The sequence below is a fragment of the Echeneis naucrates genome, chromosome 2, assembly GCF_900963305.1.
Source record: "Echeneis naucrates chromosome 2, fEcheNa1.1, whole genome shotgun sequence".
Taxonomy (NCBI): domain Eukaryota; kingdom Metazoa; phylum Chordata; class Actinopteri; order Carangiformes; family Echeneidae; genus Echeneis; species Echeneis naucrates.
The window spans coordinates 14943726-14956433 of record NC_042512.1 but is presented as its reverse complement, the minus strand read 5'-3'; the positions used below and the strand labels follow the sequence as shown (position 1 = coordinate 14956433).

General features: G+C 40.7%; 1 protein-coding gene across 1 annotated transcript in view; it reads left to right on the top strand.

The window, feature by feature from the left end:
• The first annotated feature begins 725 nt into the window (after window positions 1-725).
• zranb3 (zinc finger, RAN-binding domain containing 3) overlaps window positions 726-12708 on the top strand; it is a 52349-nt gene continuing 40366 nt past the window's right edge. The window contains 6 exon segments of the mRNA XM_029513426.1: window positions 726-865; window positions 6151-6169; window positions 6431-6519; window positions 6521-6611; window positions 8817-9032; window positions 12228-12337. Of these exon segments, the coding sequence (XP_029369286.1) occupies window positions 726-865; window positions 6151-6169; window positions 6431-6519; window positions 6521-6611; window positions 8817-9032; window positions 12228-12337 (665 nt within the window).

The window sequence follows — 12708 nt, the reverse complement described above, 5'->3', positions numbered from 1 at the left end:
TCGCGTTTGTTTCGTCTTTGTTGTCGTTTTCTGGGTCTTATAACACATTTAAAGCATTCTAGATCTTTTCAAACTCAATACATAACTATAAGCTTTTTTAGTTCGTACAGAACTTCACTTTGTATAATGCTAATGAAATGCTAACACGGTAGTGATGGGCTGCTTGTTAAAAAAATAACAATGCCATAAAATACACAAAAACTTCAAAACAAATACATTTTTAATCGTGTTTGTGCTAAGCCAGACAGCAGGTTGTTATCTTCTATCAAGGACCTTTTCCTTTTTGTGCTACAGAAATGATTTTGCAGGGTCGTTAGTGGACTGGATTGGCTTGGACTCTACCAGTTGGGGCAGCACTAAGGGGATGCTGTTGCTGTAACAGGTGGCAGCTGAGACAGGCAACTTTTACCATCTCATCTAAAATTCAAGCTTTCTTTGTCCGCCACCACGCTGAATCATCCAGCTTCTAATAATGGTAGTCCTGTCAGCCATCGTAGGAAACAGAGGAATGCCACTTACCATCATTATAAAACATGTTTAAATCAGCAGAGCACATGGTAAACAAATGTGCACCTACATGTCTAATGAATGCTGCAGTAAATATTTATGTAAATTATACTACATAGAGGGGACTGCTCTGATGGATGTTTCGTGACTACTTTTTTTTTCCCAGAGCCAGCTGACTGAGCAAAAACGAAGAAACGGATTTGAACCTGCTAATGGAAATGGATGATCATGGCTCACAGACCCCTTGCTGTGATACAAGATGGTTAAAGCAACTGTCAGGCCTTCCTCACAAGCTCCTGCGGCGCCTGATGCCATTCCAAAGAGATGGTGTGGAGTTTGCTTTGTCAAAGAATGGGCGGTAAGCAGTGCTGCCCCTCACTTGGTGATACAACAGCATAGTTGTTTCTGAGTCAGTTAGTGCGCCTTACGGTTTGCATCATGGTAGCATTAAAAAAAAAAAAAAAAAAAAAATTGTAAACGGAACTAAGTACACATATGTAGATCTGTTGTTCGTTTCTGTGTGGCTATTTGAGAGGAGTGCAGCCCCCTCTGGGTTTGTGCCACTGTGTGTTTGTAGCCTTCATTCCACTCCACCTCTGCGGTGTGAAAATATTGATTGATTACTATGAAGATGCTTTCAACTCAAGCCTATTGTCTCAGCACCTAATCGAAGAATACACACAGTTCTTGATTGTTTACATCACATTTTTTGCATTTTACTTCACAGTGGACATATCAGGCTTTTATGATACTTACAATGCATGTTTATGAGTGATAGTAATTTCAAACACATTAATTGCATTAAAATGTACATCAAATGCAGCAATGTGAGGTAATGCACAGGTTTTGTTTCTATCCAAATGTAGGACAGATGGTAAACCATGTCTTTATCACTGTTACTTTTTTGTTTTCTACATATATGTACTTGAAAGCAGATGGATATTTTTAAGCCCACTGTACCACACCCCCTTATCCACTTATAGCTGCCATTTCACTCACATGCAGACAGCAAAGTTGATTGCAAGCTAGAAATGATTGTTATTGACAGTAATTTTGATCTTTCTAAGTATTTGAGACATCCTGCTGTTCTTTATTTGTTCATTCAATATCCTTGGATAGAGCCTAGAATTGAAGTCTTTTTTTTTTTGACAAAACAGACTCGTAAAAGGGGCAGAAATAACAGCATTTCTGAAAAAAATGTACCAGAATGTAATGCAGTTGTGACTTGTCGGGAGTATAACAATTGCGAGAAATATAGAATATGAATAACTGCGGTGGGATTAGATTGGGCAGGTTGACTGACAAAAAAAAACAACAACAAATGAACGTCAGCACTCTTCATTATAGAATAACTCCTAAAATGCACTAAACATCATAGATTGATGTTGGATATCAGCCCATGTGGGAGGATTTGTGGGCGCTTTTCCCTTTAAATCCCATCATCATTGTGTCTTTTTTCACCCAAAGCATCAAGAGTACTGAACCAAAGCACCAAAATGTTGTTGCAATACTTGTGGAGCCCGCTGTATCTGTCTGTGTAGGAGGTTGAGTGAATTTTATGGAGTTAGATGAGGGATAATGTGGGGAAGTTGTGATACAGTATGATAATAAAACCCCATGAGATGTGGTTGATTGTGTTGTTTACAAAGTTGGGCATAAGTTTGTCTTTCTAAAATGTAACTAGACTACATCTGTAAGAGATTATTCTCTGAGTGAGCCTACCTTGATATTTAAAAAGAGAATTTGGCGTAAAAAGGGACATCCATTAACAGCTCTCAGGTGTTAACTGCAGTTTGAAGCCATGTTAAACAGTCATGTCTAGCCTGCTTGCATTTGTCTGACTGCTTACTGTATCAGAGTTGCCTCACCTGAAGAGCACAGGCAACACAGTGTCTGTCATGCAGCAGTGCTGTGATTCGCTCATGTGTGTGTTCACACTGATGCTGCTGTTGAATCTATCTTGCAGAGACACAAATTAACTTCCCAGTAAAATAAATTATGTTCAAATACTCAATATAAAAGCATATTGCTAAACTGTCCTTCAGGACATCCAAACCCCGCTGACAGGACAGGAAATCCATTATATCACCACAGTCCAGGACAGAGAGAAATTAAGCAAACTACTGTCTACTATTTCTATACAGGAAGCCACGTGTTTGAATCCATCTAAACTCTGTGGTACATATATTATACAAGTCCTGACAAACAATGTCACTGAAGCTGAACTGTCTGGTGAAGATGCATGATTGGAAAGTGGGAAATTCTTGTTGAAATTTATAATGATTGGTTGGTATTACAAAATCCAATTTTCATCACTGTCATTAAAACCTGTCTCAGAGAGCTTCTTCTCAATGTTACATATTGTTTACCCATTCTCATTAATACTTAAACTACACACTCATTTGCTTTTGGTTTGTCAGCAGCAGCGTTTAACATCACAGACACAGTCTGCTTATCAGTTAACAGATATTACAGGCTCTCGATACTTGTTCAGAATTCATCATGGCTGCTTTGTCAAAGCACTCCATCACAGTATTTACTTTACTTGGTGCTTTAGATTACATTTCTCCCTAATTTAGCATGAAATGTTATATAGGTTGTAATGTAAGGGGATATGATATTTTGTGGAAATTCTATATAATGGGCAATTTTATTCATGGCCAGTCACCCGAAGCCTTAACTTTCCTGTATTTGGACAGTAGCCAGCCCCAATGTGGAGGTTCATTTGAAATCCTGTGTAACAAGAGAGTGTGTGTGTGTTTGTCTGTTATATTTTAAGTGCCAGTGAACTGAGGAGAAAAAAAGAAACGTAAGCGAAACACTAGTTGTGGATTGCCCCACATAGCCACAGTTTAAACTTTTCCTTAGAAAGTCATAAACACTGTTGAAACCCAGTCGTCTTCCATCTCCTACAAACTTCAGCCAAAACCTTTGCTGCTAAGAGGTCCTTTGTGTAGATTTTGAGTACATTTACAATAAATTGCAAAACTGCACTGTGAACCCATGACTGTTTGCGAGAACCCTGTGTGTCAGACTGTAGAATGCTCCAAGTCAGCCTTTTGTGCAACGTCTAACCTCCAAGCAGTTTTCCTGCTGACCAGTGTGCACCACAGGTCCAGTCCTCAGAAGAGGACCTAAACAGGCCTGGAAGATTGGGGTGAGACATGGGGCGGGGGGTGGGGGAGGGGGGGGTGCACAACACATCACTGTACAGAGGTCAAAGCCATCAAATCATTGTAGCCAGCTCGGGAGGTAGGGGAGCCCATTTCCTGACACTTTGGGGCTTGTGGGTTTCAGAGATAACATTAGAGAGCTGCGGTGACGGGGACCGTGCCGTCGTCAGGCAACAGCACTGCGAGCAGCATCCTCGCAGTCTCAAACCGTCAAGACGACACTCAGGTTATTTAAAGGAGGATGATTAATGTGTTGAGAAATGGCAAGCACCTGCCCCAGCCACACTCTCAGTGTGGGGGTGTGTGTGTGTGGGTGGATGCACGCGCTAGGACACGCGCTCACACGTGTGTGTGTGTGTGTATATATATATATATGCGTGTGTGCGCATTATTCTACATGTGTGTGGACCAGCTTTTGTTCACGTGTGTGTGTGTGTATTTTTTCCTTTGTGTGCATTTTTCACATGATGCCTGTGTGTGTGTGTGTACGCATTGCGCTGACTGGGCCGGTGTGCTGGCAATTAGAAAAACCACCAGTGGCAAGGTGCACATTAATCATGTTCCTCCGCTGAAGGAGAGAAATGGGGCGGAGACGGGGGGAGGAAGTGGAGGAGGAGGAGAAAGAATAATGAGATTGTGTGTCTGAAGTATTCAGCACTGCTCTGTTGCACTGTTTGTTCTGACATGATGTTGGAAACATTTATGAATACGCAATGTCGTGGCAATAGGCTCAGACCCAGTGGGCAGAGAGAACCAGAGGTTGATCTATCTGCACTTTTTCCATGGAGACAATTTGAACTGAGGGCTTTGTCGCACTTTTATTGTTCCTGATAATGTACAGTGTGAAGGGAACCAGATGGCTGTTACATGGTTGCAAAGCGATATGGTATCAGAGACAGCCACATGAGGTGAGCTGCATCCAGTTAAAGGTTCATGTTCAGGTTAATCATACTCTTTTTTTAAATACGGATTAAAAGGATGATCAGGATTAATGAGGGTAGATTTTGGATTCATATTTCGTTAACCGACTAATCAGTTAATTATTTTAGCTTGTACCAGTAAAAGTTTTGTGTTGTGTGTGTGTGTGTGTGTGTGTGTGTGTGTGTGTGAAGATTTGTGTCAAAATTTGGCCAGTCCTCAAGATTTGGTTTTTGGGTTAGAATAAGTTTTATTCCTCACAGGAAATATGTGATGACAATATGAAACTCGCTGGATTGGATGGACGTTATCGCTTTCCATGTGGCAAATGTTTCTGCTGATAAAAGCTTCTTCTGTGCCTCTTTCATGCACTGCCACCGCCACTTCACATAAGGAGGGTTATTAGAGAACGAATGGGAATGATGCTGCCATGTAGTGATGCCGCTGCGCTGCATGGTTGGCAAAAGGGACAAGTCAAGTTCAAGTTCCTCGGAAATGATTTATGATGGCAAGTCCATGGAGACAAAAAACAGACTTTCCTGTTTCTAAACAGACGTACAAAATAGCATCAACAATGAATAAAGGAAATCCACATTATTAAAAGTTTAAAAATTAGCACAAGACAGAACATGCATGTAAATTAAACTTCAATCTTTTGTTTCACGTGGTCTCATAACAGATGGGGCTGTCATGTTCCTCTGCTTTTTATCTTTTGGTATAAAATATTTCCCACCTTATTTACCTCCAGTTCTATGCTGCTTGAACTTATTTCCACCTGTGGCCCCGTGACAGTTTGGTCAATACAAATAAAAATGCTCTTCTCCTCTTTGAAGCTTAACTGGAGGGGTGACCCTTGAACTTTTGACGTCACTGGCCCACAAACAATAACCCATCTCTGAGGAATCAGCAATTTTGATGCTAAACCTCAAGCAGTTTTGTGCATTAGTCAGAAAAGACAGAGGGGAAGTGTGACAATTGCCAATATCATTAAAATATTATCTAACCTTGAACTCAACATGTTACTTTTTAAAAAATAATAATTATTATGAGCAGGATGAACTCAAACACAGTTAACACTCTCCAGAGTCTCTCTCAGTATTCCAACAACCGGAAACAGAAATATTGAATAGCAGCTTCAGTTCTTGCCACTGGTGCATTCTTATATCACAAGCGATAGAGTTGAAATTTGTCCAGGAGTAGCTGACTCTGAGGTGGCAGTGGCCCCTCACCATTTTCACTTCACGTGTGCTGTTTCCTGTGGCCAGGGAGGTTTGAGAAGTCCAGTTGTGACAGGAACATTTTTGGTATGAATGCTAGGACAAGCCATGAATGTCTAAACAGCGAATCAGAATAAATGCTTCTCTAATGAATGCCTTTGTGCCCTTGAGCAAGGGACAGGGCATGTTGTTATTGTTATTCCATGTAAACTATAAACTCTATCTTTTTATAGCAGCCAGGTTCAGTGGCCTGCTGGTCAGCCATGCAAAGCAATTTTCTAGTCTGAAATCCCTTCTGATAAAGTTTTCTCTGTTTCCTTTTTTTTTTTTAACAGATGTATGATTGCTGATGAGGTAAGCACCTGCAACGCTGGCTCAGGAAATCTATTTTCTCAAAAAATGAACCTGAGACTTTGCTGCATGCCTTCCAAAATAATTTGTCAGCCCTCTGCAGCACTCCCATGTGCCTAATCGGTTTTGACACAAGAATCATTCTGAGACCTTATTACTCTTGGGCCTCACATCAGCTCGGCTGTCATATGCAATTTATCGCAGTCAGTGCGCGATTGACTTGTTTTTCTCCCCCTTTGCTGTGTGTTGATTTGTTCGGTCCAGATGGGTCTTGGGAAGATGGTGCAGGCCATCGCAGTGGCGTACACCTTCAGGAAGGAGTGGCCTCTGTTGGTAGTTTTGACCTCATCGCTGATATCCCTGGATCGAGGAGCTGGAAAGGTGGATCGAGTGGCTGCAGCCTGGAGATGACAATCTGGAGGAAAACAAGAACCACACCATGTAGGTCATCCCACCCGACCACCTCCACACAACAGTATAATCTCTCCAGCATCTTGATGAATGTACTTCAAATCTGATAGTCATTTTCCTTTAATCTCCATTCTGCTAATGATTCAGTTAGTGCTAATGTTGAATTAATTCAAGGAAAAATTCCCTCTTTTATCAAGCAGATAGGGTCAAATTTTTCTCAATAAGACATGGCATATATAGAAGCTCATACAAGGTCTTCATAGAGTTCAAATATATGTTTGTGATATCTATGCAGAGTATTCTATATAATCTAAAAGATCATGGAAGGGAAAGACTTAAGCCATAGTTTGACTTGAAGAGGAAGTCGTCCCCATAATAACCTGCATAGAGTTGTCTCCCCAGCTGTCTCCATCTGCACATGCTAGCGGGAAAAATCTACCCAAAGAGTTGGAATAATAACCCAACCACACTTGTTTTCACTGTATGAAAGCAAGGGCGAGCCTGACACACAGAAAAGTTACGGCTGACAAATTAATCTGAAAGTGTCCCTGGGTGTCAGGAGCCAGCAGGGGCCGATGTTTGACAGAACTGACAGACAAATTATGTCATGGGGACGTCTGCAATATTGAACAAGAGCTGATATTTCTCAATGCAGGACGTGGGAAAAATGCTGTCGTGGAGAAAATGCAGCTCCTTCACACAGCTGTTTGTATTCGTGTATTTTGTGCTAATATGAGGAATAAGCTACTTTTATTATCTTCTCAACTTTCCCCCAGTTTTCTCAGTTTTTATTTTTGAATGAAACAAACTTTCTATATTTGTGGCATAAAGGGGGGAAGGGGTGGGGGTGGGACCTCCCCACCTCAAAACACAGATCAGGCACAAAGAGGTTGTGAAAGCCCTGTGGGGAAAACGTGTCCTTGAACTGGATGTGTTAATGACTGAATGAGGAGGCGAGAAAAAATTATGCAGCGCCTCCTCTCAGTATTTTGACTCTTGTTCCTTTGTAGAACATGAATGGCACCTTAGATTTATTTCAGTTCGTGTGTGACACCGGCGAAGAATTAGAGCCTGACAGCTGCTGGAAATGTTTTTGATTTCTCAGAGATCCTTATTGAGTTTTCATGCAGCTGAACTGTGTGCTCCTGTGTTTGTTTGTTTATCTGTGACTGTTCCTACGTGTTTGTGTTAGGGCTGTGTATAGCTTGGAAAATATAGAAACTGCAACTCAGCCCAAGAATGGATTTCTTAAGCGCTCAAGGAGAGCAAGATTTATGAAAAAGCTGCTTTGCTGGTTTGTCTGCGGCTCTTTGTCCACAGCTGTGTCCTCCTTTGTGTACTTTCATCAATTTTAAATACTGGCGTACTTTACCCTGATGGCTGAGTTGCCAAATCAATACATACTTTAACAGATCTTGAGTTCATATTTAACTGTGGAGACATACTTCAACATTGAAGGTGACTTCGGTGTGGCAGGTGTTATGCTCTAGTTTGCGTCCCATGAAAGCGAACATGTACTGACAATTACTATAAATATTTACTCAAACACCAAATCTGTATTAATATGCAGCTGAAAATAGTCACGAAAAAAAATTTGGATTCCTTTTGTTTGAGCTGTTTTTTTACGTTTTAAGTAGGAACCAATCAGCTTGAGCCACAAACAAGCGGTTGAAATGCACATAGTGGAGGGCTAACAGATCGTTGAGCTGTGTCTCTAATCAGGAGCTACATCATTTGAAGGGTGCAGTGTAGGAAGAGGTGGTCCTCAGGGCTGGTTTAAATGAGGCGGTCTGGTTTACAGGGCAGTTTCGCTGGATCCTGTCAGCTGGTTTTCTTGACACTTGAGATTTTCAAGCCCTCGGTGTGAACAGCTGTGCCATTAGCAGTCAAATTAACTGACTTTCAACTTCTCAATCATGGATAGTTCAGTTGCCAACACTTCTGTTATTAGAAACTCAATTCAAATTGAATTAGCCAAAAGAAGAGGTCATCTTGGTTGGGAAAATTATAATGGACAATTTTTCATTATTATCTGACACGTTATTAAATAAATCATTAATTGAGAAATTGACAAAGCAATGACTAGAATAACTGATTAGAACCCAGTGAAATACTAATAACAGAGTAAATAAATCATTTTAATTCCTAATGAATTACTGTTATCATGTTTATATGGTATAGGTGTGGAGGTGCATACACTGTGTTTGTTCTGAGTTGTGTGTTTGCTCTTCTATCCAAGGTTATCAGCAGCAGGAAGGTGACGGTGTTGAGTTATGGGCTTCTCACCACAGGCTCACATACCTTGCTGGACTTTCTAATTAAGCAGAATTTTCCAGTGGTCGTAGTAGACGAGTCACATTACCTCAAGTCCAGGAATATGATTCCAACAAAGATTCTGAGTGCCAAGCAGGCCATCCTGCTCACCGGCACATTAGCCCTGGGTCGCCCTGGAGAGGTAACCAGAAATGTGTTTTCTACCAAACAGTGACCCTAATAGTTGGCCAGTGTGGCTGCAGTGTTACTGACAGACTGTCATCAGGTCAGATCCAGTCCTTAGTCTTCCTCAGCTCCACCTTCTCCTCCAAATAGGGTTTTGCCCAGTTTCAAAACAAGATGTCTGACAGACAACTCACCAACTGGAGGCTCTAAAACAACAAACCCACACAGGCTACAGTATGTGACTGTTATGCACAAGGTTTTGGACAGCATGAAACTTATGGATGGAGACTTTGGAATCCCCTTTTTGCAATAGAGCCCCTGGAAGCTCATTGGAGTCCCTGGAGTCCACTTTGAAGAGCATTAATCTAAGAAAGCAGATTTAACGGATTCTGAAAATATCGCCTCATGCTTCAAAAACAATTGTGATGCCAAACTCATGAAGAGTTTCGGCTCGGCTCCGGCTTTTCACAAATGTTTCTCAGGTACATTGCCATGGTAACTTGCTCCAGAGCAGGTAATGCTCAGATCATTCAAAAAGCCAATTAACTCTCTCCGGCATTACTTATCCTCGAGGATCCCGCAGACTTATTTCAATAACCTTTGTTGCAAAAACTTCATTTACAAAGCCCGATATGAAGAGACACTGTGCCGCAATAAATGAGACAAGTAATAAAAAGAAGCACACAGGGGGGGCAAACTATTGAATTTAGAGACAATAAGAAGGGCTGTTCACAGGACAATGGTGTTTGGAGAGCAGCTCCCCTCTCCATAATGATTTATTATATCATTTTATATATGTTATATTGAAGCTATAGATCGCAGGCTTTTTCCATCACCACGGCTGCAGAAAAGGAAGTGAACTTTACACTGAGACTAAGAAAAAAAAGATTTTCTATTCAAAGACACAATATAGCATCAATAACAAGTACTGTATGTCCACTGTACGGTAATGACGGGGCTCTGATTCAACTTTGCTCAGCCACTTACAGTGTCTCATCTCCCGGCCGCTCTGTTTTTGTGACGCTTCAGTTATCACGATGATTATTGGGCAACTAAGTATTATAAATCAGGATATATTGTACAGATTACAGATTGTGCAATTGATTTGAAAAATCATATTTCTCTGCAATAACAACTATTGATTGTGTTCAAGGCATTGGAACATACACTGTATAAAACATCCTGTTTATAAATAGCTCTCATCTCTGCTGTCCGCACACGCAGTCTCACACATAATTATTGAAATACCTCTAAGGCCCCTCTAAACATGGACTCAACCTTGTGAAATAAATATTAACTGTTAAATCAGTGAATTAGACTGGCATTATTTTATATTTTTCTTACTGTCAGCTATTCTGTGGTGAGAAGCAAATATAATTTTTTTATTTTTTTTTTTATTTGTTCTTGCTTGAATATTAGCTCTAACAGCGTAACAGTGGGACTATTTTCAGTGCTGGTTTAATACACATTTGGTAGCGCGTACATTCACAGTAGGGCGGTGTACACAGGATCTTGCCAAATTAACTCCAATCAGGGAAATATCACCAAACATTTGGAAAGACACTAAAAATTAAGAGATTTATCAACAGTTGAAATAAAAGATATTTTCAAAAATTATTTAAGCACGGGTCGAAGTTCCTAGAGATGTAACGAAGCGTGAGATCATGAGGGTTAATAATAGTTATTCATAAAATATTAAAATCAATTCTGAAAGTGACCGGTAGCCACAGTAGGTTGGAGACGCTTCTGCCTCACGTTGTGTAAAGAGGCTCACATTGAACTGATAACCAGGGGCGACGACATGGGTTTTGTGACGATGTTAAAATATCTCATGTGACACGGGCCTCAGATCTTACTGTCGTCTAACTGCCTCGTCGCTGTGAGGAAAACTTAATTATTGCCAAGACTCGATCATGATAATTAACTGATGATATTCAGGCAGCTAATTAATTCCAAAATGAGGCAAAGTTAGTTCTTGTAAAAAATCTATAGTAGGTGTGTGTGAATGTGTGCGCTTGTGTGTGTGATACATGCCAAGCTGTCTTTGCCTGCAGTGGTGAGGTGAATTCTCTTCCTCTCTCTGCCACTACAATCTGAAACTGAATATAACATTTTATCATCCGCAGCATAAACCTGATAAGCCCTGTCCCTGCCTCTGTGCAAGTCTCCTCACTGCCATCATTACTCACTGTGGCGCTGACATCGAGTTAGCACACAGCTCAGGGCATGCTGCACTGTACATGATGTGCCCTCATTCCACCCACCTATTATATCAACATGGGGGGGTGGTGGGTGGGGGCTGAATGCAAAACTCCTGTTGAACAAGAGCTGAATTTAGAACAGCACTCTCACTGCGCCTGCTTATTCAGATCGCCCTGCCAATGATTACCTGTCATTATTTCAGCAATTGTTGCAAACGCTGAAAATTGACAGGATGTGTTGTGTGCACCCAGATGCACACAAACATACACACTTTTTCGGGAGCTTGTTGTAGCCTTTTGATGCACATGCCGTCCTTAAAATGCCATGCCCACTGTTGACAGAGAACAGCAGCTTGTAATTTATCAGGATTTCAAAAGCAAGATCTTGCAATAACTTGTTATTTGCATGTCAGCAGCTATCTAGCAGCACTTGGTTGATATTCTCAGTGCATATTTCATTAAATTTTCAAATCAGTTTTGGTTTCTTAGCCATTGTGCGACTGCTCCACGGTTTGACCTGGTTAATTGGTGCTGACACAAATTACCACACAGTTGCACTACAAGCGACTGGTAAACTAGGCGAAGGACAGCAGGACCTTGAATAAATTGCACACACGATCCGCTTCATGACAGTAGACTAATCGTGAGCACAGGTAAGGTCTGTGCTTGGAGCCAAAAAAAAAAAAAAGGTTTGAGTTATAGTATGCTTTCAGCTTTCAAAAGCTAAAAGTTGAGGAGGAGTTTGAACTAAAACAGTCTTCATGATGAATTACCTCACATCTAAGGAATATTTTCTTTGTAATTATTTAACAGAGGAGTAGAACGATAATGAAAAAGTTCAAAGTGCATGTTTTTAAATGTTATTGGGAGAAAACTGAAGCAGAAGCAGAAATTACATAACAGGAGACTGAGATATTATCATGCACATTCTGTGTGGTTCGTCTGTCTCCCTTCAACACACATTGACACACACCCTGAAATGTCTGGTTTGGTAAATAATGGCTTTTAAGATCCTTTTTCTCATCTGTGTTCTGCTCTTCATGCAGATCGAGGCACTCTATATGGAAAACTTCTGGACCTGGACTCAATACTCCAAAACGTTTTGCAATGCTCATTTCAGGTGAGTTTTCAACACAAACCCAAAGACTTGTACAAATATACAACATAACTTCTTATTTTGCTTCATTTTACATACACAGTCCAGCCAAGCTCACCACCTAATGGCAGCTTCATATCGGAGCTGATCAGGATAATATCTGCCTGCCTTTCTAACAGAACTGGAGATGTAGACTCCTGATAAATACATAGTTAACCTGATTAAGGTGTGAAAAGTGTATTTTCAAGAAAATTTTGAGCTTTCAGCAGGCAGCCACAATGCTGTCACATGCACTTGGGGATATTACATCATTCACAGGCACCAAAAGAAATCATATCATTATCACCTTACCAGAATGAAAACATTATCAGTTTTGAGAATTGAAATGATATAAT